This window comes from Schistocerca cancellata, chromosome 5 (genome assembly GCF_023864275.1).
Source record: "Schistocerca cancellata isolate TAMUIC-IGC-003103 chromosome 5, iqSchCanc2.1, whole genome shotgun sequence".
Taxonomy (NCBI): domain Eukaryota; kingdom Metazoa; phylum Arthropoda; class Insecta; order Orthoptera; family Acrididae; genus Schistocerca; species Schistocerca cancellata.
Window position 1 is genome coordinate 827,493,975 of NC_064630.1, and position 24,011 is coordinate 827,517,985.

Consider the following 24,011-nt stretch of genomic DNA (forward strand, 5'->3'; position numbering starts at 1 on the left):
CTCGCTCCTGCTCTGCAGTGCCACTCATAGCTATATCAAACTTCTGTGGGAAAGCGCTGTGATATTGGAAGTTTATGTTTGCTTTTACCCACTACCTAAGAAATCATGTAACCACTTGCTCTCAAAATCCTTCTCTATTTAACAGTCCCCATAACATTTTCAACATATCAACTAAACATTCACATTTAAGCCCTTAATAACCAAACTCGTCGACAGACAGAACGTTATTATCCAAAAGTCAAGAAATATGAAAGTAATTGATTATGTAATTCCGTATAATCTTCTTTTGTTGTTCTTTCCGGACCAACAGCCACTGTCGTCCCGACTTCTTCTTCCTTGGCATCCACGACACTCTCAGGTTGCGACGTCAAAATGTAAACAGCTCCTTCCACGGCAGTAAAACCTCGCCCTCTGTCGTGCCTTGTGGCTGTACAGAGCTCACGTTAGTGTTTAGTATCTGCGCATTAACAGAAAATGAGAGCACAGTATGTGGCCTTTCATCTGCTACCACTACCATAAACTGAGCTTTCTACATGACATTCTTGCCTCAGCACAGTAGAAAGGAAGTGGTACTTCTTTCTATCTTGAATAGTGACATATATCAGCACAGATCTCCTGTCTAAGATGAAAGATGAATTTAAGTAACTAATCACAGTATTGTATAGCTCTGACTTTCCATAAATTACTGTTCTTCCATATCAAGAGCCTCTTAAAATAAGGCATTATTCACATTCTTTCCACAACAAACTACACACATTCAAATACTTTCAGTTAACCATTTTTCTATTTGCTATTCCTTGGTTCATCGGATATAGGTTTTAATCTCTTTATGCATGCCAATTCCTCACGGGGTATGCCGTTCTTGGTATATCTTTATACTTTCACCATATGTCACGCTCTACATGTCAGTGTATGCTGTTTTTATTGCCACAAATTAATGAACCACTTTAAAAGAAAATTATTGAGGCTTTACTTCAAAATACGCGCCTAGCCGTGAAAACCAACAAGAACCATTTTCCATGACTAATTAGGTTTTTTCTTTTTTTATGTGTGTACTGATAGTGGGTAACCTCTGTAACTGCTTTCAGCCACATAGTTCCCTCAGTCTGTTTCATAGACAACGTTCTAATCTTTTAGTTACATAAGGAGTTATGTTTTCATTGCCACATACTCTATTTCTCCCATATTCAAATCTCAGATTTGCCTTCATACAACATGCACGGAAAAACGAATATTCAATATAATCAACATTAACCAGGCAAGTCCATATGCTTTAGCTATTTTGGAGAACACTTCTTTAAATGTTCTTCCTCTTACTTTACTGTTACTTCCTTTCATAACTGATTTACTCTCATCCAATTCTCTGGACAGATACTAGGAACTTATTTTCTTACATCGGAAATGCACGTATTCCTTCAATATTTATTCCATACAAAACTGCTTTAGGTTATTCCTTTTCTAGATTCACCTGACCATGGATTAGACTATTCCTATATTTTGGATCTGCCTGTGCTTTATTTTGTAACTCCCTATAGATCCAGATACACTTCATCTAATGGAGGGGCAATAGTATGTGTAGTTTCTGACTTTTCCTTTTCAATATTAAAATGCTGAAGTTTCTTCATAGCACATTGACCTCACCAGTTTATAAAACATATCTTTTTTTCACAATAACACAAGTTCACCACAATACTCCTGCCTTGCACATCATAGTGGCACATTGGTCTTATCAGCGAAGCAACTACAGTTGCTAGGCACCTCTGTCCTATATAACTTATCTCCTGTATTTACATGTTAGAATCTCATAATATCCTTTGCCAGAGTCGCGTGTACTACTCTTCCTCTCTCTCCCATCTCCCCCCACCCTAATAGTGTGACATTCCTAACATAGATGTTTAAGTATCACTGAATTAATTCTAACTGTCCATTTCACCTGTCCATGTCCATGTGTTATGCATGTGATATCATACACCTCTGACCTTAAACTGGTTGTAATCACCATTACGTGCTTTGCTCTTTGTCTTAATAATGATAATAATCTTGGATCATTCATTGATTGGCCGTTTTTGTAGAGTTGTTAGAAAAATGGTTCAAATGGCTCTGAGCACTACGGAACTTAGCATCTGAGGTCATCAGTCCCCTAGAACGTAGAACTATTTACACCTAACTAACCTAACGACATCACACACATCCATGCCTGAGGCAGGATTCGAACCTGCGATTGTAGTGGTCACGCGGTTCCAGGCTGAAGCGCCTAGAACCACTCAGCCACACCAGCTGCCTCAGGTGTTAGAAGCCAGCCAAACCAAAAAAGATCATTTGACATTTTTCGGTTTTGGATAATCTTTGATGGCCTTTATTCTTTCTGGTTCCGGTCTAATTATTTTCATTCTTACCATGTATCCTTATAACATACAGTGTTCTTCCCAACTCTTGGATACTAGTAATATATCATCTACATATACCTCCAATAATTCCTTACCAACAGCTTCATCTAGTGCTCTTATGAACACCGAGACCAATATGTTTAAACCAAAAGTTAATACTATTTAAGGTATACGAAGTAAATAAGATTTACCATCAAAGAGTAAAACAGCATATTTTCTTGAGTCATTATGCTATTTTACTTGCCAGTAACGATCCATCAGATCCATCAAGCGGAAGCACATTCCTTACTCAAACTTAAATAACAAATCATCGATAAATATTGGTCTATCCCTTTCTGTTTCTATATATTTGCTCAATGTACAAGCATCTAGAACTAAGTGCACGCCCCCTGTGGCTTTCTCCACTGCTAGTTAAGGGTTATTATATACCCTTGGATTCCTTTCCATTACCTTATTTTCTATCATATTCTTTATTTCATCGTTCGTAGTTGGTCTTAAACTTACTGGAACTGTATACAGCTTACATAAAGAATGGTTCGTCATTTTTTTCTTAAAGCTACAAATGTAGTTTCCACTCACGCCCTTGCTTTTCAGGAAACACATTCCTACACTTCAATAAAATAATATACAAATAATTTTGTTGTTCCTCCGATAACAGAAATGATTCATGAGCTTTGTAACTAATTGGTTCGATTGACACATTAATGTCTTGTGTTAGTTCTTTGTTACTTACTATTTTAGCTGTAGCAAATAACTGTACAGTATTTAATACAAGTCAGTATCATTTCCTACAAGATTCACCTTAAATTTAACTATAGAATTCTGAAAATCGTAATTTCAGTGTAATAATAATTTACTGTCGAAGTCCATTTTTGCATTGTACATTACTAACCAATATATACCAAAGGTATAAGGTGACATTAGGGAGCACTAACAAAGTTTGCATAAGTTTAAAATAATTTACTTCTATAGATAAGCGGATCTTTTGTCAGATTTATTTTCCCTTGCTGCCATTGATTTCTATAATGCACATTCTTGTCACTGACAGAATAGGACCCAGATTTCTATTTCCATTTGTTTTGAGGTATTCCTGTGATACTAATGAAATTTTCCTTCCTCAATCTCTGTGCACATTTACTCTCTTCCCCCATACATCTTATTGATGGTTTCACTTGTTCAACCTCCTTTCTTTTATCCTCTTTTAATAGTCACTCTCTTCTGGATACCATTTGAATAAAAGGTACAAATCGTTTGGTATATGGGCCTGCTATTGGTTTATTATATCCTGGCCTGCATTCCAGGATGATGGGTGTTTTCAGTCATTACTATAGGATAAATACCCGTTTCTGTATTACGTTTAGAGTTAGATGAAGTGTTCCATTGTTCTTCATGTTTTTGTTACTCAATACAAACACCTGGGAATTATTACTTCCTCTTGTATTTTTTTTTCATTTACCCAAACATTGGGCCTTCAGTCTATGTAACTAAAATTTCTTCCTTTTCGTCATTGACATTTTGATGGATAGCTATCACACTCATTGATCTCTCGATATTTAACTCAAGCACTCTGATTTTCTCTCTGATTGTAATGTCCTCTTTCTTTATATAGTGTGTCTAACCCGTCAGTGAATGTTAATAAATTATCCATATTAGCCCATCAATTATAAATAGCACAAAGTACACACTAAGATAATCATCACACAAGAACCTGTACTAAATGTTTTTCGTCTAGTGGGTTGTCTGAATATTTTAATCTGGTTAAATGCCATTCAAGAGCTTTCTTATATGATCCATGAGCTATTATAATACTTTGTTTGGGACATGTTGCTACTTGAATAGCACCATGTAACACCATTGTTGTAATATTTCTCCCTGATACATTCCACCACTGCTGGATTCCGAATGCACGCGTGACAAAATGCCCGTAGGTAAGGAGTACATTACCACAATAATGTTGTGAGTGTATTTTGTTCACGGATTTGGGGTCAGTATGCCCATGTACCATTATAATGCCCCACATCATAATATCTGGACCACCAAAACTATCATGTTTGACAATGTTCTTGGGTTCATTAAGTGTTCCCAACCCTCCACATATCAGAGTATGTCCAGAATCCTTACTCAGATTAAATCTGCTCTCATTCGAAAAGGGCATACGACACCATTCCAGTTCCTATGCTCTTGGCACCATCGCCGTTACTTGAACAGAGTTATGTCACTGTGATACTGTACTCCTTCCCTATGTGCATTTTTTCACGTGTGCGTTTGGCCCAGCCTTAATTTTTATGGATGACAATGAGCCACTGCATCGAACAGCACTAGTGGAGGCTTCTGCAGCTCGTGGTCTGGTGGCTAATGTTGCTACCTCTGGATCACGGGGTCATGGGTTCATTTCACTGGCGGGTCAGAGATTTTCTTCGCCCGGGGTTTGGGTATTCGTCTTGTCCTCGTCATCTCATCATCGTTGAGGAAGTGGCGAGATTGGAAGGGGCCCTTGGAAGAAGAGGATAACGAGCGAATCGACTATCCTGCCAGATCCCCCTACTTACATCCCATCAAGCACATGTGTAATAATTTGGGGAGACGTATTACAGCAGATCCAAGTGCACCAACGACCATCCAGCAGTTGTCAACCATACTGGTGGAGGAGTGGAATGTCCTACCACAACTACTCCTAGCCAACCTTATGGCGAACATGGGAGAACGTTGCAGAGCATGCATTGCTATCTGTGGTGATGACACACCCTATAAAAATCATATGACGAGGGCCTCACATTGGGTAGAACTCTTGCCTGGTGCAAGTCACTTCTTTGACTTGCGCGTCGGTGGGGATGAAATGATGATGATTACGACAACACAACACCCAGTCCCAGAGCGGAGAAAATCTCCGACCCAGCCAGGAATCGAACCCACGCCCTTAGGACTGACAGTCTGTCGCGCTGACCACTCACCTACTGGGGGAGGACACACATCCTATTAAGAACCATGTCTTTTGTATTGTCCAGTAGACCATCACTAATCTCACTGACTTCATTGTAATTATTGTCTGTGAACAAAAGTGTCATTTCTGTTCAGCCCATGGGCATTTTTCTTTCAGCTATATTCTGTTCTACACTGTGCCAGTTCATCCTATGTATGGACCAAGTTTCATCGAGCTATGTTATCTGACTGTGACATGTCTTGCGATAATTTCTTTTGTCCTTACCTTTAGCACACCATTCTATAACTCTCGTAGGAAACGGTTCTCCAAAACTGCCGTCTGAAATACATCTAGTCATATTGACAAGGGAAAGTCGGACACAATAATTACATTACTGAAGGCTAAAGACTCTAATGGATGGGATGCGATTTCTTGAACGATTCCACTGTCCTGGATATGTTAACCCAGCACTTAGCCACATTTTTAATAATTCCTTTGGAATGGTCAGTTTCCTGAACTATTAAAGTAGTGCTTTATAAAAAGGAGAAAAGAATAATGAAAACAACTTTAGATCCATTTCTACTCCACTGGTGTTTGCAACAGTTATTGAAAAGGCTGTATATATAAGGGTAATTCATCAGTCCAGTTCACATAATTTGCTGTCAAACGTACACTTTTTCTTTTCAGAAGAGGTTTATCAGTTGAAAACGCAATGTTGTCTTTTCTCTGTCAGGTACTGTACGCATTAAACAAAAAGCTGCAAAGCTGGGCATCTTCTTTGATTTTCATAAGGCTTTTGATTTTATCTCCCCCATGAACCATGGACCTTGCCGCTGGTGGGGAGGCTTGCGTGCCTCTACGATACAGATGGCCGTACCGTAGGCGCAACCACAATGGAGGGGTATCTGTTGAGAGGCCAGACAAACGTGTGGTTCCTGAAGAGGGCCAGCAGCCTTTTCAGTAGTTGCAGGGGCAACAGTCTGGATGATTGACTGATCTGGCCTCGTAACAATAACCAAAACGGCCTTGCTGTGCTGGTACTGTGAATGGCTGAAAGCAACGGGAAACTACAGCCGCAATTTTTCCCGAGGGCATGCAGCTTTACTGTATGCATGGAGAGCTGCATCAAACCAGTCTCTGGACTGAAGACAACAACATTTGATTTTATGGGTTACAAAATATTAGTACAGAATTTGGAGCATAATGTGAAAGAGCAGTAGCTCGAAATTGGTTTCTCTCATTAAGAACAGACTGCAACAGGCCATTCACCACAATAATAACAATGGTTATGAGATGGTGTCTGACTAGGGTACAGTCAGGAGAGGAGTGAATCAGGAGTCAATGCTGATGCCACTGCTGTTTCTTATATGTAGTAATGCTAGCCTTTTCACCACAGCTTCGTTTGCATACACGATCGACATATATACTGCGCACACCTCCTCCTAGACCCTTTCTGTGTCCACATCTACTTCATCTCTCTGTCCACCTTATCTTCCAATTCTTTCTGACCATCTGCTCCACCCCACTCTCTCCATCTTTCCATCTCTTCCTACCTCCTCTCTCATCCACGCCTCTCCCTGACCATAGCTTCCTCCCCCTTCCCACTGTCCATAACCTTCTCCCACTCTGTCTGTTCATGTCCTCCTCCCCCTCCTCCCTTCTTCCTGGTTCACGTGTCCAATACCTTCCTACACCTTCCACCAGTTTCCTGCATGTCCCCTCCTCTCTCTCTCTCTCTCTGTTCATCTCCTCCACCCTCCTCTATCTCCTCTTCCTACCTTTGTCTGACTTTGAGTCTTGTTCATGGTTATTGTAAATTCAGATTCCGTAGTACTGTTCTAATCACAAGCCATAAATTCAGCTTCTTTGGCTCTGTGAACACAGGGCGCAAGGAAAAAAACAAAACAAAACTTTGCTGTGTGTACAGTTTTTGTTCAAAAATATATATAATGACAAAAAACAGTAGATATGGGAGAAACAGCTTGTCTAATGGTCTCTATGCACTGCTATCATAGTAAAAACTAACTGCTGGAAACAAACCAAAATCGCCCATTTTCGCAGCAGACCAAAGTGCAGCATTTTTTTCTCGCAGTTGGGTTTAACACATCTGTATGTTGTTGTTTAAAATAATGTATAGTTTTCTCTGCCTGAATGCTTATTACTCTATCGTGCAAAATTTTGAGGTAAATCGATCAATAACGTTTCGAGATCTTAGATAACAACTTTCTCCTTTATACATCACATACATATTTATGTATAATATACACTAAGACATGTATATCCTATATCTGCTCGAATGCTTAGAACATCATATAAAAATTAGAAGTAAATCAAAAAAGAAATTTTCGGTAATTTTGGTAATAAAGTTTCCAATTCATCAGTTAACTACATATCTACATATTAAATATATTAAAAATATGCAGCGTATGTCCGGCGGAATACTTATTAGAGTATTGTGGAAAAGTTAGAAGTACATCAGTCAAGAACTTTTCGTGATTTTTGATAACCACTTTTCCCCTTAATATTTTACATGCATGGTGTAATTGGTATCAGTGCAGATACTTCTGTTGGCGACTGAGGACGGTGTACTGAACAATATTATATATGCATTGACGCCATTTCGAGACTAATAATTAAAGCAGTATGTTTTTAGGTTGGTTAGTATCTCCAAATATATGTGGCGAGCAGTAATGTTTATTTTCCCCTGTGAAACAAGTCAGGTGTTCAAGTGTGGCACATAGATGGAAAGTGGTTGGCCTACACTGACAGATATAGTGCACTGAATGGTGCAGTACAACCATGCAGAAAACATCAGGTTGTGACAAGTTTTTGGGAAGACAACCCGCACACTGATGTATGTAAATATTAAGGTGCCACATATAAAAACACACTGAAGCGCCAAAGAAACTGGTATAGGCATGCATATTCAAATACAGAGATATGTAAATAGACAGAACACGGCACTGCGGTCGGCAACGCCTATGCAAAAGAAGTGCTTGGCACAGATGGTAGATCGGTTACTACTGCTGCAATGACAGATTATCAAGATTTAACTGACTTTGAACGTGTTGTTATAGTCGGCGCACAATCGATGGGACACAGCATCTCCGTCGTAGTGAAGAAGTGGGGATTTTCCCGTATAACCATTTCATGAGTGTAATATAAATATCAGGAATCCGGTAAGACATCAAATCTCCGACATCTCTGAGGCCGGTAAAATATCCTGCAAGAACGGGACCAACGACGACTGAAGAGAATCGTTCAACGTAACAGAGGTGCAACCCTTCCACAAATTGCTGCATATTTCAGTGCTGGGCCATCAACAAGTGTCAGCGTGTGAACCATTCAATGAAACATCATCTTTATGGGATTTCATATCCGAAGGCCACTCGTGTACCCTTGATGACTGCGTGACACAAAGCTTTACACATTGTCTGGGCCTGTCAACACTGTCACTGGACTGTTGAAGACTGGAAACATGTTGCCTGGTAGGATGAATCTCGTTTCAAATTCTGTCGACCGGATGGACGTGTACGGGTATGAAGACAACCTCATGAATCCATGGACCATCCATATCAGCAGGGGACTGTTCAAGCTGATGGAGGCTCTGTAATGGTGTGGGGTGTGTGCAGTTGGAGTGATATGGGACCCCTGATATGTCTAGATACAAATCTAACAGGTGACACGTATGTAAGCATCCTGTCTGATCACCTGCATCCATTCATGTCCATTGCACCCCACACGTCCAGAATTGCTGCAGAGTAGTTCCAGGAACACTTTTCTGAGTTTAAACACTTCCGCTGGCCCCCAAACTCCCTAGACATGAACATTATTGAGCATATCTGCGATGGCTTGCAACACGTTGTTCAGAAGAGACTGCCACCCCCTCATAGTTTTACGGATTTATGGAGAGTCCTGCAGGATTAATGGTGTCAATTCCCACAAGCACTAAGTCAGACATTAATAGATATATGATGATATGTTACTTCAACCTACTTGGAAATCTCCGACGAAATACTAGCAAGCGTGAAGCAGTAGTCCCATACAAGACTGTAAGTGTGTATTTCCACTGCTGTTGGTCGTTTTGAACACAACCAGTGATGCTCAGTTTGTTTCGTTACTGGTCAGATTCCGCATAAGTCGTGTATGCACATGTGTTGTTCTGTAGTGTGTGCTACCACACGTATTGATCAAGTGTCAGTGTGGGAACTTTTAAAAATACGGTATCTCATAAACGTTTCGTACTAGAATCCTGTCCCCCTGTCAGACGTTCAAGTCCTCTCTCGGGCATGGGCGTGTGTGTTGTCCTTAGCGTAAGTTAGTTTGAGTTAGATTAAGTAGTTTGGAAGCAAAGGGACCGATAACATCAGTAGTTTGGTCCCATCGGAACTTAGCACAAATTTCCAAATTTCCTAGAATCCTGCAGCAAACACCACTGCTATTATATTTTACCATACTTTTAGTTTGTTACTGTCACTAGCCAATGTTCCATTTAAAAACGGGTATGTGAATATATATATATATATATATATATATATATATATATATATATATATATATAGGCAGACACACACACACACACACACACACACACACACACACACACACACACACACATTGGTAGCAAAATTATTAAAAAGTTCTTGAGTGATTTATATCACATTCTTGTATGCTACTCTAATGAACATTTGGACAAAATGGTTCAAATGGCTCTAAGCACTTATGGGACTTAACAACTGAGGTCATCAGTCCCCTAGACTTAGAACTACTTCAACCCAACTAACCTAAGGACATCACACACATCCATGCCCGAGATAGGATTCGAACCTGCAACCGTAGCAGCAGCGCGGTTCCAGACTGAAGCGCCTATAACCGCTCGGTCATAGCGGCCGACAACATTTGGACATACAAAGCGAACATATTTTCTGTATAATAAATAAATATACATGTATTACATAAAGGGGAACATTGTCACCGAAAGCCTGGAAAAGGTCTTGACCAATTTACTTCAAATTTTTGCACGTTACTCAAATGAATATTCCAACACACAAAGACAATATATATATGCTTATGTACATCTGTATGTTTATTGAAGAGTTATGGAAAATTTTAAATAAACCATTCAGTAACTTTTCGAGGGTTCTTTTTTTTCTTTTTATTTCGAACAGCATTACACACCGATTTCCTTTAATACAGTAATGTAGATTTTTATGTATATATTTATAGACAACATGTATTAATTATGTAGCTCATGTCTGTATGAGCGTTTCTTAGAGTATCATGTACAATTTAAAATAAACCAGTCAAGAATGTTTTAGTTATTTCACTAAGAAATTGCTGTATATGTATAATGGAAGAAACTCGCAACCCCAAAAAATAATTTATGTAGAATAATGAAATTTCGGATACACATTTGTCTAGGTGACATATTTAAGTGGTTAACGTTGCAAGTTCACATGTTAATTTAAGTGCGAGATAGGCCATTGCAAATGTGAAATGCTGCTATCTTAATTACCGATGTAGCCGCCAGAATGTTGAATGCTAGTATTCAAACAAACATGTATTGTGTTGTACAGGTGCCAGTCGTCAGTTTGTGACACGTGCCTGATGCATTTGGTTGGTCGATACAGAAATGGTTAATGATGGTTGTGTGTGACACCGGAGTTATCGTCCGATGATTTCACATATGTGCTCGATTGGAGACAGATGTGCCGATCACGAGGGCCAAGGCAATATGTCGATAGACTGTAGAGCATGTTGGGTTACAACAGCGGCAAGTGGGTGAGCGTTATCCTATTGGAAAACAAAAAAATTGTTCAAATGGCTCTGAGCATTATGGGACTTAACCTCTCAGGTCATCAGTCCCCTAGAACTTAGCACTACTTAAACCTAACTAACCTAAGGACAACACACACATCCATGCCCAAGGCAGGATTCGAATCTGCGACCATAGCGGCCACTCTGGAAAACACTCTCTGGAAAATTCTGTTTATGAAAGGTAGGAAAACAGGTCGAATCACCGAGTTGATGTACAAATTTCCAGTCAGGGTGCATGTGATAACCACGAGAGTCCATCTGCTGTCATAACAAATTGTGCCCCGGACCATAACTCCAGGTGTAGGTCCAGTGCGTCTAGCATGCCGACAGGTTGGCTGCAGGCCGTAACTGGCCTTCTTCCTACGGGCACACGGCCATCACTGGCACTGAGACACAGGCAGTTTTCATCAGAAAACATGACAGACTTTCTGCCTTTCCTCCAGTGAACTCTCGCTTGACACCAGTCAAGTCACAAATGGCTGAGGTTTGGAGACAGTGAAATATCTGCTGCAGGGAGCTGTCCTTGAAGAAACCTATTTGTAACAGTTCGTTGTGTCAACTATCGTTCAAACTGTTGCTGCAGAAGCAGTACGAGGCGCCAGAGCCCTACGCCAAACATGATGGTCTTCCCCGTCGGCAGTGCCATGTGGCCTTCCGGAGCAAGTCTAGTTGTGAACACACATTCTCGTGACCACTGCTGCCAACAGGCACGTACAGCAGTTACATTCCTGCCAAGTCTTCCAGCAATATCGCAGAGGGAACATTCACGCTCTTGTAGCTCTATTACACTACTTCGTTCAAACGCAGTGAAGTGTTGATTGTGGCATCTTTGTCGTCTCAAAGGCGCTCTTGACTAACAACACCTCACCGCGCCCATTCTCAAAGGTAACTAACACTCAAAAATAGTTCAAATGGCTCTGAGCACTATGGGACTTAACTTCTAAGGTCATCAGTCCCCTAGAACTTAGAACTACTTAAACCTAACTAACCTAAGGACAGCACACACATCCATGCCCAAGGCAGGATTCGAACCTGCGAACGTAGCGGTCGCGCGGGCCCAGACTGTAGCGCCTAGAACCGCTCGGCCACCTGGGCCGGCAACTAACACTCACAACCGTGTTTAAAGCATACGTGATTTGCACCTCATGGTGGCGCCTCCAGCGGCACTCTTACGTGTCTGGTGCGAAATCAAAATAGACGTCATCTTTCAGGTGTAGAAACACGCCTATCAACTTTCGTTTATACAGGGTGTTACAAAAAGGTGCGGCCAGACTTTCAGGAAACATTCCTCATACACAAATAAAGAAAAGATGTTATGTGGACATGTGTCCGGAAACGCTTAATTTCCATGTTAGAGCTCATTTTAGTTTCTTCCACCTACGCTTAATGGAGCACGTTATCGTGATTTCATACAGGATACTCTACCTGTGCTGCTAGAAAATGTGCCTTTACAAGTACGACACAACATGTGGTTCATGCACGATGGAGCTCCTGCACATTTCAGTCGAAGTGTTCGTGCGCTTCTCAGCAACAGATTCGGTGACCGATGGATTGGTAGAGGCGGACCAATTCCATGGCCTCCACGCTCTCCTGACCTCAACCCTCTTGACTTTCATTTATGGGGGCATTTGAAAGCTCTTGTCTACGCAACCCTGGTACCAAATGTAGAGACTCTTCGTGCTTGTATTGTGGACGGCTGTTATACAATACGCCATTCTCCAGGGCAGCATCAGCGCATCAGGGATTCCATGCGACGGAGGGTGGATGCATGTATCCTCGCTAACGGAGGACATTTTGAACATTTCCTGTAACAAAGTGTTTGAAGTCACGCTGGTACATTCTGTTGCTGTGTGTTTCCATTCCATGATTAATGTGATTTGAAGAGAAGTAATAAAATGAGCTCTAACATGGAAAGTAAGCGTTTCCGGACACATGTCCACATAACATATTTTCTTTTTTTGTGTGTGAGGAATGTTTCCTGAAAGTTTGCCCGTACCTATTCTGGTGTTGCAGTTTTCCCCACCAGTGTACTTATACCACATATATTTAAAAATAAGTGTGTAGCCTAATTCAATCCAAATGTTTTTATCGTATCATTGAAAAATCTGAAGTACATCGGTCAAGAACTTTTCGAGATTTTTGGTAACAGCATTGACCAACGACTTGTCTTTATATAGTAGCATTGACATGCCTTGTCATATGACAGATGATTCTAAGATAATTCTGTTTGCTACGACACTATCTTGTCGTAAGCTATCATTGAAAGCCCGTGTTCAGGATATTGCTCAAAAACTGAAGGCTGCTTGATTTACCATTTCAACAGTATCTGTAATAAGTGATGTCCAACAGGAAAATTAGTCTGCTTTACCTGTTTCCATTCTCTTATGACATATGCCGTAACACAGGGTGGACAGAAAAAGTCTGAAAAGCTGGTAAGGGTGTTGCAAGGAAGATTGTGCTGAGAGATAGTTGTTCAGGAAAAATTTTAGATATATTGCACCTTTTCAGAGGTAACAGTATTGACGTTAGCCAATTAGGTCACTGTGACCTGCCAGAAACGGTATAGCCAAGTGTGTTTCTTGTTTGGTTTCCCAAAACCGAACAATAGAGCGATACAAAAATTGGACATGGAATGGTAGTAAGTAACGAACCTGAGCCAAACGCTGAGCAGTCTCGCACGCTATCATCTACACTGTGAGAACAGCTGACGTTGACTGTATTTGACGGGCCACTTGAATTTGCACAGACAACAGCCTTTCTGTCTAACTCCAATGGCAAAACGGAAACGGCGCAATATGTGGATTTTTTTCGGATCAGTTATTTCTCAGCACAACCTACGATGTGACAACCTTACAAGCTTTTCAGACTGTTTCAAACCATCCTGTTTAGTAAGATAAATCTTCCCATACATATTGGGAATTTAGACTCAGAAACGGTGATGTAAGTTCACGAACCTATTGACCGCTTAGAGTTTGGGAATTCTGACACTGGCCTCTGAATATATATTTTCTTCAATGACGGTTGTTGTTAGTAGTATGAGCTTATTGCCAACAATTAGCACCTTTCACTTAATACTAGGCAGAAATCCAGTCTGCATTTGGATTATGCCTCACTGACTTCTATGCACACAGGTGCACAGTACTTCTCTGAATGTATTTTCAGTAAGCTATCACAAGAAGTAATGTATCTTAGCAGTAATCCTCGCACTTTCAACACCAAACTGAAGAATTTGCTCATGACTGACACCTTTCATTCTGTCAGGGAGACCTGGTGTCATATTTTTGACTACGCTAATATATTCTTGTAGAATGTCAACTGGATAGAATTCGCGTAAATTTTATTTTATCTACTAACCTTTTCTGCACAGCTTCGACGCATACAGTGCACACTCCACCCCCACCCCTTTTTGTGGATCCATATTCTCCTCATCCAGTCTGCACATCTCCTCCTCTTTCTCACCATCTCATCCATCCCCCATCTCTCTGTTCATACCATTCTCCCACCTCTACCCATCCCAACCTCGTCCCTCCTTGTCACTATCTCCTCCTCACTCACATCTTGCCCATCTCCACCTCGTCCCCTCACTTCTGATCTTCCCACCTCCTTGGCCATTTCGTCCTACCCTCTCTGCCCATCTCCTCCTGTCAGTCTCCCACTTTCTCTCTGTCGCCCCCTCTGTCCATCTCCTACTCGCCTTCGCTTTTTCTGTCACTCTCTATGCCTCCCTCTTTCTATTTATCTCCCTCTAGCCCCTCTCCCGACAACTCCTCCTCCCCACTTCATCTTTTTCATCTCCTCCTGCTCCTTGTCCCCATCCACCTCCTACTCCCCCTCTCTCTGTGCCTTTCCTTCCCCCTTTTTCTGTTCATCCATTCCTACACCCTCTTCCTTTCCATCTCTCTCTCTAGCCATCTCAACCTTTCCCAATCAGTGCCGATTTGCATGTGTGGTCTGTAAGCAACAGGTTGATGAAGCAGGCTGATACTACAACATACCTGTCAAGTAAGTCAGTCCACTATTAGAGGCATGAAAACCGGTTTTTCTCCTGAAGTGTAGGCTGCCGTGCAAAGCAGATCGATAAGGCAGGCCAGCACTACTACAACACAGCTGTGTCATGCAGGGCAGCCTACATTCCAGGGCCTGGAAACTCCTTCTATGCCACTAATGTTTAGGCCACCCTGCAATGCAGGTCGATAAGGCAGACAAATGGTATTGCCACATAACATACATGTCATACAGGGCAGTCTATATGCCAGGGCCCGATAAACACCTATTTGTCCACATCTCCCCTCGTATTTGTGCTTTGAAGTAATAAACAGTGCTGATACAAGTGAGACCTGCTGTTTCTGTGTGCAATTTGGTTGAAATCGATGCAGGGGTTTGGGAGGGAATCTGGAACATTCACATGTACACACATAGACTCTGCTCTATATGTACTGAGATTATTACTTTTCTGATGTCAGTTTAATGCAGTGGTTCATTTCATAACCATAGAGGTTTGCTCCTGAATTTGGTCCTATAGCACTCTTACGCATAAAATAAAAAAATAAGTATACCTGAATTATTTCCTGGCAGTGGTACAGTTGCAGGTGATAAATAAGCCACTTCCAGTGGCCATTAAATTGCACCTGTTCTTCCCGCAGGAAATTCTTTTCATTAATAAGCTTTTTTTTCCTTTCTCTTAGATGCAGCGATAGCTCAACAAATTCGCCAGCGACGAGCTCTTCATCATCATCCTCAGATGTAAGTTCGTCACCGACTACGACGTCTGTCACGGGATCTGGCAACCCTTCCTCTGTGCCTCCCAGCACGCCACAGCCCTCGTCTTCGGACACCCCACTTACACCTTCACCCACTGATTCGTCACCGACAACACCGTCACCTGACGCAACATCTGGCACACCTCCCACCACACCTGGCAGCACGGCAGGGCCTACATCTTCAGACACTCCGCCAGCAACGTCTTCAGCCACAGAATCGTCACAGCCGACAGCGTCGTCCGACACACCTGGCACTCCCCCTACCATGACAGCCAGCACAGCACAGCCTACAACTCCGGACGTGCCAACAACGCCTTCACTGACGTCCTCTTTGCCCAGCACGACTCCTCCCTCCACTGGCGGCGAGTGTTCCAACCCGCTGGAAATCGTTCCAGACCCCAGTGACTGCTCCAGCTACTACGAGTGTCTCCCAACGAATAAGTGGACGCACATCGAATGCATTTATGGATATTACTTCAATCGAGACGAGAAGAAGTGCCTTTATGGTTCTTGCCCTTACACTTTGTGGTGATCCCTACTTCTGGTGATAAATCAGAATATATTTCAGAGAGTAATTCTGGCTCAGTTCTAATAACTACCTTAACTGTGACACTTGTATTTCATTTAGTTAGCTGTCTCAGCCAAGAACAGAAACCATTGTTAATGCATTGATTTGTATCATTAAAAAAAAAAATAATTATGTCCAATTATGCATTATGTTTTCCTTACACAAACTGGTCTCAGAGGATCCCCTGCTGGTGTATTACTACCTTTTGATGCCTTGAAGTTATCTTTATTTTGGTCACTTGAATTCCTAACAAAAATTTGTCTCTAGTCCTGATAAATGTAACCAAGACATTTCACACTGTGGTTTAGACGCAGTACTCGTATTCGCTAGGTCGCTGGTTCAAATATCCATTCCATCATCCACATATAGGTTTTGAACGCTTTTTCTAAATAACTTCGAGTGAGTGCCAGGATTATTTTTTTAAAAGATCTTTAAAAGAAGTGGTCGGCCACACCCCATTCATCGAATCTTCTGCGTTTGTAACAAACTCAGCTCGATTAACTATTAAAACCTAACGCTTCTTCTTCCACCAAATCTTAAAAATGAAGTCAGAAATTATGTTCATCCCTGATAGTATTCAGAGAACAACGTATTGATGTAAATTAGAGTAGTTGTTAGATTGTAGTGAAGAAAAGAGTAAAGTCTCTGAATGGTATGTGTAGGGGTACCTGACGGAGCTATAGAGAGTAAAAGCAGTAGGGGAAGACATAAAGTGGAATAATTTAGCAATAACTGAGTACAATTGGTGCTAGTGTCACTCATAGGTGAAGAGGTTCGCACAGGAATCAGTCATATGATTCTATAGAAACTCTCATTACTACACATTGACAAAACAAGCTCGTCTCCTCTCAGCCAGTGTTGTTCATAATGTGATCAGTAGTGCACGTAGTGATCGTGGATTTACCAGTAGCATGTAAATGACCAAAATCTATAAAGACTCCAGTAGAAAAATTGTAACAGATTTTTAAATTCATTTCATTCAAGCTGTTGATTGGGTGAAATACGGAAAACATGATATCTGTTGTAATATTGGATTGCAGGACACTGGACTGTGTGTTACTGCTGCTAAAATGTTAGTCGTAATCCTGTCATATGTGATTGTTCCTATACTAATAGAAATGCGTCACATGCGTGACTGACATGGAAACATTCGAAAGTGCTAATAAACGAACTTGATGAAACTTGGCGATTTATAGAGGGGGCAAAGTAATGCAATATGTAACTTTTGTTTGTGCCAAATTTCACTTTCAAGGAGAACAGCACATCCCAAAATGTGATTTGGGGTGTTAAGTTTCGATGGGATATCTTCACAACGATGAAATGTAAAAAAAATGTTTCCATGTAAAAGTTGATGTGTAATTAACTTTCTTGAAAACTGTATAACCAACTTTTGCAATGATTTGAAATTTCGCAAAATATCCCACCACTGTTAATTAATTTAGAAAACTGAAAACTTTTGTTTCATCATAAGCTTTCAAGCCACATATATCTGTGTGTAACAAAGCTTGTTTATAACATAACATTTTTGGAAAATATACTGTAGACAGTGTGCTGTCAGAGTATTTCCAACATACATAATTAAAATATCTAAAGATTCATTACTATTTTAATTATTTATTTCAGGTATTCCTGTTTCATATTTTAAAGTGTTGTTTCACATTTCACATTCTTGTTTCTTTTTGTTTTTTAGTTTACTGTTTCATATACATTTATTTTTTAACCTGAAAAAATAAATAACCCATTATTATGATACAAAATCAATACAATAACGATAATCTGTAAATAAATTCTTAAAATATAACAATTTGTTTACATATAAAGGTGCGTATAAAACGAACAAAATTTCTTCACATAATATACATGATGGAGAACACAATACCAAACAAAACTCAGTGGGATATCAAATTTTCACAGGTGATCCACTAAATATTCTAATTTCATATTTCATACATTGGTAAGCCTTGGTGAAGAGGATTGATTATATACTGCAGAGAGCGACATTATAGTCATTTAACAGAGCTACATTTGAAAATCTTCTCTCAAAGTTCTTCCAGCATCAAAGGTTTCTTGACATTCAAAACAGCGTTTTCACGCTGACTACCAACTTTTTCACAGTTTTTTTGGATTGAGGATTCGAGAATCTCTTTTTAAAAGCTACATATGATCTTGTGATAGCATCGAAATAGGGTAAACAAACGTCTCATCAGGTCCAAAGATATTTGGTAGATGTTTTCTTTCCCAGTGAGGAGAAAAATTGTTAGATTCTTGGGGTGGCCAGTGTAAAGAAGAACAATAAGATTGTTGATAGTGGTAGCCCTAAAAATAATTTATAGATGTACAAAATAGATGTTTTCTGATATAGCGAGATCTGAAGAAATGAAATTTAGGGAGACTCGACCAGCTAAGATTAATGGACAATGAAGGAAGTCTGGTTGGAAAGAATGATCTACAGGGATAATGAGTGCACGCATGGTCAATGGTAATCAAAATTGTTGCATTAGTAGATATATCATTAACTGTCTTCTGGAGCTGAAGATGTCACTAAGTCCTCTATTATTTGAGAAACAGGTTCCTGCTACTGAGAAAGACTTCAAGAAACTGAGTGAACGATGAAGTGGAACAGAAAAGATTTTGGGAATGGGTGTTTCTCCCACGTTGTTCAGACAAGAACGTTAAGTCGCGGGGAGATACAGGGGGGCAGTATACATTGACAAGACATTAGACAATCTCTGCAGTTCACCTCATGCAACTAGGGTAGCTATGAATACAATGGTTAAATATGATCAAACATCACAAACATAACGAACACAGGCATTTATAGTTAGTTCCACGTTTCTTGGGTGAAAATGAGAAGAATTTAAAGACCTTTCTGTGAGGACTGAACAGTATTCTGAGTAACAAAAATAAGGACAGAAGTAAAGAAGAGCAGTCAAAATAAGATTAGTGATTAACTTAACATTGAAATTGGTGACTGAAAAGTTCAAGAAGTTATATGATTCTGCTGCTTTGGAAAATAAAAAGCACAATGTGACGACATAAGAAGCAATATAGGTAAAGAAAAAAACCATTGCCAAAAGATATGTACTGGTACCAAGATTAGGCCTTAGTTTCAGAAATAAATTTCCAGGAATGTGTGACTGGAGCTCAGTATATTGATGGTGTGAGTCATAGTCATTAGGAAAAATGGAAAACAAGAGAATCGAAGCGTTTGACAGGATGTGCAACGACAGGCTGCTAAAACGCAAGTGGACTGATAAGCAACAAATGTAGAGATCCTCCACAACATCTACGAGGAAAGAAATATCTGGAAAGCATTGAATAGAAGACAGGATGGCTACATGTGTTAAATAAGCAGGGAACAGTTTCAGGGCACTGGACTAGTGGGCAAGCTTAGCAAAAGAAGCCAAATATTTGGAAACTTCCAACAAGCAACTGAGGCCACTGTGTGTAAGCGCTGCCCTGGAATGGGGAGCTTGCCACACGTGGGGTGGCTGCCATAACTGATGACCTTCCACCTCTCCCCTACTTCGGCCACCACTCCCGCCCCCCCCCCAAAAAAAAAGAAACTTGTATCATATGAAAAAAGGGAACAACCCTGATGCAATTATATTTAGTGGTTTTCACTGCACTGGCCATATGTCTACAGGTTCAAATTTCACTCTCTTGAAAATGTTACGTTTCAGTATTCTTGGTCATGTTAACCAGTTGCTCCTTGATGATCAAGTTCCTTTGTAACATTGAACGAAAATTCACAGGAGGACACAAACCCCATATCACGTTATAAAGATAAATCGCTGCCATCGAAATCAAAACTATACGTTACCCTCGATACACAACTAAACAATTGTTCCACTGCTACCAGATGCTATAATGTGACAGCCATTAGTATTATCAAGTCAGTTAGGTGTTACGGATCACAGGAGGGAGTAAAAGGCTTGAAATCCTGTATAACAATTAGAGGAAGTCTAGTAGTCCCCATAATTAATAAATGTAGAAAAAAGTCTTGTAACACACTCCAAGTTATAGCAGTTGACAGGTTATTAACAGTTGAATTGAGAATGCACACCTGACACTAGTAATAGGATAAGAGCGACTCAGGCGGGATTTTTATATCGAATTGATATGAAGATTAATTAAATTGATCAATGAATTACCTCCACCCCAGATGACACAATGTGTTTTCCGTAGCCAGCACGTGGGTCCCCGCACCCTTCATCCTCCGTTCCCCCTCCCCCACTTACCCTTTTTGCGGGAATTTCAAATTTTGCGGGAATTTCGAAATTTAGCGGAAATTTCGGAAATGGCCGTCAAGGCTGTGCTAACCTCCCACCCAAACCACCACTCAAGAATTGGTGCCCTTTCTAGAATTCAAAACTTTGTCCTTCCGGACGGAAAGCCCAAGTGTACCCAGCAACACATCGAGACTGCACAGAAGCAAGAGACGAACGCCAGATTCGCGTATTGTACTTATTCTGGTTGGTAAACTGAAGTAAAGATTGGTTCAAATTACATTATTAATCAAAAAGATCGTTCCCAATTACACAACTATATGCATAGCACTACACACGAGTGCCCAAAATCGCAATACAGCTCAAAAATGGACGATGTCATACAACTGGTGTTATCCTGCTGGGAAAAAATTTCCCAATACCACTCGAAACTAGTGGCCGATGTACTCAAACTCTAACCTTCACCTACAAACTAGTGGGGAAAATGCTGGAATGGAACGTACTACCTTTCTTCTTTGGAGGGAATTGTGTTCAACTGATGAGATGGTGGTGTTGGACAGAGAGGAATTCAATAAGTGTATTACCTGTAACCACACTGCTGAGGACTGCATCTATCGCTGTTTGACGCCAGTGTTTGCAACAGACGCCTACCCCTGCATTACTTGGCAATACCCCTGCAGCTATGCTCTTGGTAGTGCCATGTCATCATCGAAGGCCTGGACTTCTTCCAACCGTACAGTCTCGTGACCACAATCATGTGTAGTTGCTACATTCATTCAAAGTCTTGCTACAATATTGCACAAGGATATTTTGCATATTATTGGGTCAAATATTTTAACTGAATATTATTTGGTCACATATTTTAGGAGAATGAAAACAAGATTCCCTATGAAGTGAGTAATAGCTATTTTTCCAAATCTTCATATACAAATGAAAAGTGGAGAATCGAAAAATGGGTATCAGATTAACCAATACGAGATCTGCATTTGCTAAAAAGAAAACAATTGATTTTTGTCCGAATTTTCATAGCCAAACGCAAAGTGAGAGTTTGAGAATTTGGGTGTGAAATTGGCCAGTGTGAGGTTAAATAAGATTTAACTGTCTGAAAATTGCCATGGTAATTATGGGAAAAATTTGATGTGAGGGAATATTGTTCACGGACAAATGCAGCTAGCTTTATAAATGAAATGTCACAAAGTTCACCAGTTCAAGACATTTGCATTACATTTTATTCACAAAAAGTTACATTGGAATTAGTGGAACTCCTTCTTTCATATAGAATAAATAAAATAAATTACAGCACAGACTGAAACTTCCCTACTTTCATTTGATCTATATACTCTTAATGATAATATTAATAGAAAACCAATCGAAATTTAAATATACATTTCATGTTTTCTAAACAATGCATTGTCAAGTGCTTTGCGAAATATTTCACATAAAAATAGTAAATGAAATAGTTCAGTGAAACATTTGAACATGTCCCAGTTGCTATATATGATATGGAGTATCTTTAATACACATAAATAAAGTATCTCTCTAAACTATTTTATTTATAACTTCTAGACAAATCATTTCTTAAAATATTGCATCATCTTTTTTTAAATCATTTTTTCCTTTACTGAACATAATTTTCTTACTACACATGTAACCTAACCACTGTTAAATATTCTATGATTTCTCCACACTCCAGCTTTTCTAGTAACTGTATTTCCAAAAGTAGATTGTGTTATTTATGCATTTTACTTGATCAATTTACATAAATCATTTGTTTATCATTTCAAAAATTCCCCAGATAATATCTATATTTTCATGCTTGAACAGAGGGTAGATATCTTCATAGGGAACCATAAAACTTTATTATTAATTTAAAGAAAGCATGTTGTTAACAACATCTGTAACTCTGTGTGTTTCATGCACAATCATTATATAGAATAGAAAATAATTTCATCTTTAAGTTGTTCACTCATTTGAATAATTTGCTTGAATGTGAATCACAGTAAAAACTCAGTAACTGATTAGCATGTACGTGTCCATCTCCTATTATACGTTACTGTGTACAAAAGTGTCTTACTTGAAACGTAATCCTACAACAGTCGTTTCCAAAATCGTGAAAGAATTTCAAAAGAATGAACATTTTCACCAATTTGAGGCTTTTTGTGTTTAGTATATGAATTCCTCTCATACCTCTAATTTCTTCATTCCTTCTGCAAATAATATTAGCAATATCCTTAATAAGTCTATGCAACTTCTCAAAACCATTATATCTATTTTACATTTATTTGTTTATTCTTTGTTCATCATATGCTCCATTACTTTTTTAAATGTTTTGCTTCAGACATCTTGCAAGACAAAATGGTAAATGCAGCTAAAATTCATTAATAAGCACTGTTTTATCTCAGAAGTGTGAGAGAGCATGGATATCTTCAAGAATCATAGACATATATTTTCCATTAGAATCAACTTATTTGTAATGGTGCGATTAAATATTACTTATCCAGCATGAAAATAAATTGATGATACGCTCTTGATGTTTAGAATTGTGTAACAGATAATAAAATGAGTGGTTACTTTGTATTTATGTAAATGAGTAAGCTGATTGTAACCTTAATGCTCTCCACAATGGTTGTTACAGACTACAAAAACAATAGAGATAAGAATGAATAGTGCACATTTACTTCATTATTGATACATAGGTAGAGTATCAAGGAATACTGGGAAATTAACAGCGAAATGAGATATTAAGGGATGTACTTATCTTGCTTCAGCAAAAGTTTAATTTCAAAGTGACTGGAGAGATAAATTAAAAACATTCAGAAATACCAAAAAACCAAGTTGTGGCACAGAAAAGTTCCAATAGTTACAGTTTATTTACATGTAGAATGAGAAAACCAGAAAACAATCTTTATTTTGATCAATGAGGAAAAAGAGAAAGTTAATCTTTTAAGACATGAAAGATTATGTAGTCTTACTTTTTGAAAGTCTTCATCAAAATTACAACACACTGATCTTAAACAAGAGATAGTTCCAAAGATGTTTTTGTATTACATCATACACTTATTCAAAGAATAACGACAGTATAGTGTAAATTTGTATTGTTTAAGTTACACCACTGTACTTTAATACTAATACAAGAACTAAAGCAAAAAAATATATACTTTTATACCGTCTTCCTTCATGATATAGTGTATGCATTACGAGTAGCTCATGCCAGAGTATAACACTTCTGAGAAAATATTGATTTGTACAAATGTGACTTACTGACTTACTTGAAACTGGAAGTTTGTGCCCAAGACCTCTCAATGAGGATGAAGCAGAAAAACGTGTAGA

The 24,011-nt window shown here is 39.4% G+C and overlaps 1 protein-coding gene across 3 annotated transcripts in view; it reads left to right on the forward strand.

The window, feature by feature from the left end:
* LOC126188332 (uncharacterized) overlaps positions 1-17,960 on the forward strand; it is a 426,405-nt gene extending 408,445 nt beyond the window's left edge. For all 3 annotated transcript variants that reach the window (XM_049929926.1, XM_049929928.1, XM_049929929.1), the window contains exon 5: positions 15,810-17,960. In XM_049929926.1, the coding sequence (XP_049785883.1) occupies positions 15,810-16,416 (607 nt within the window). In that variant the 3' untranslated portion in view covers positions 16,417-17,960. The remainder of the gene's footprint in view (positions 1-15,809) is intronic.
* The last annotated feature ends 6,051 nt before the right edge of the window (positions 17,961-24,011 follow it).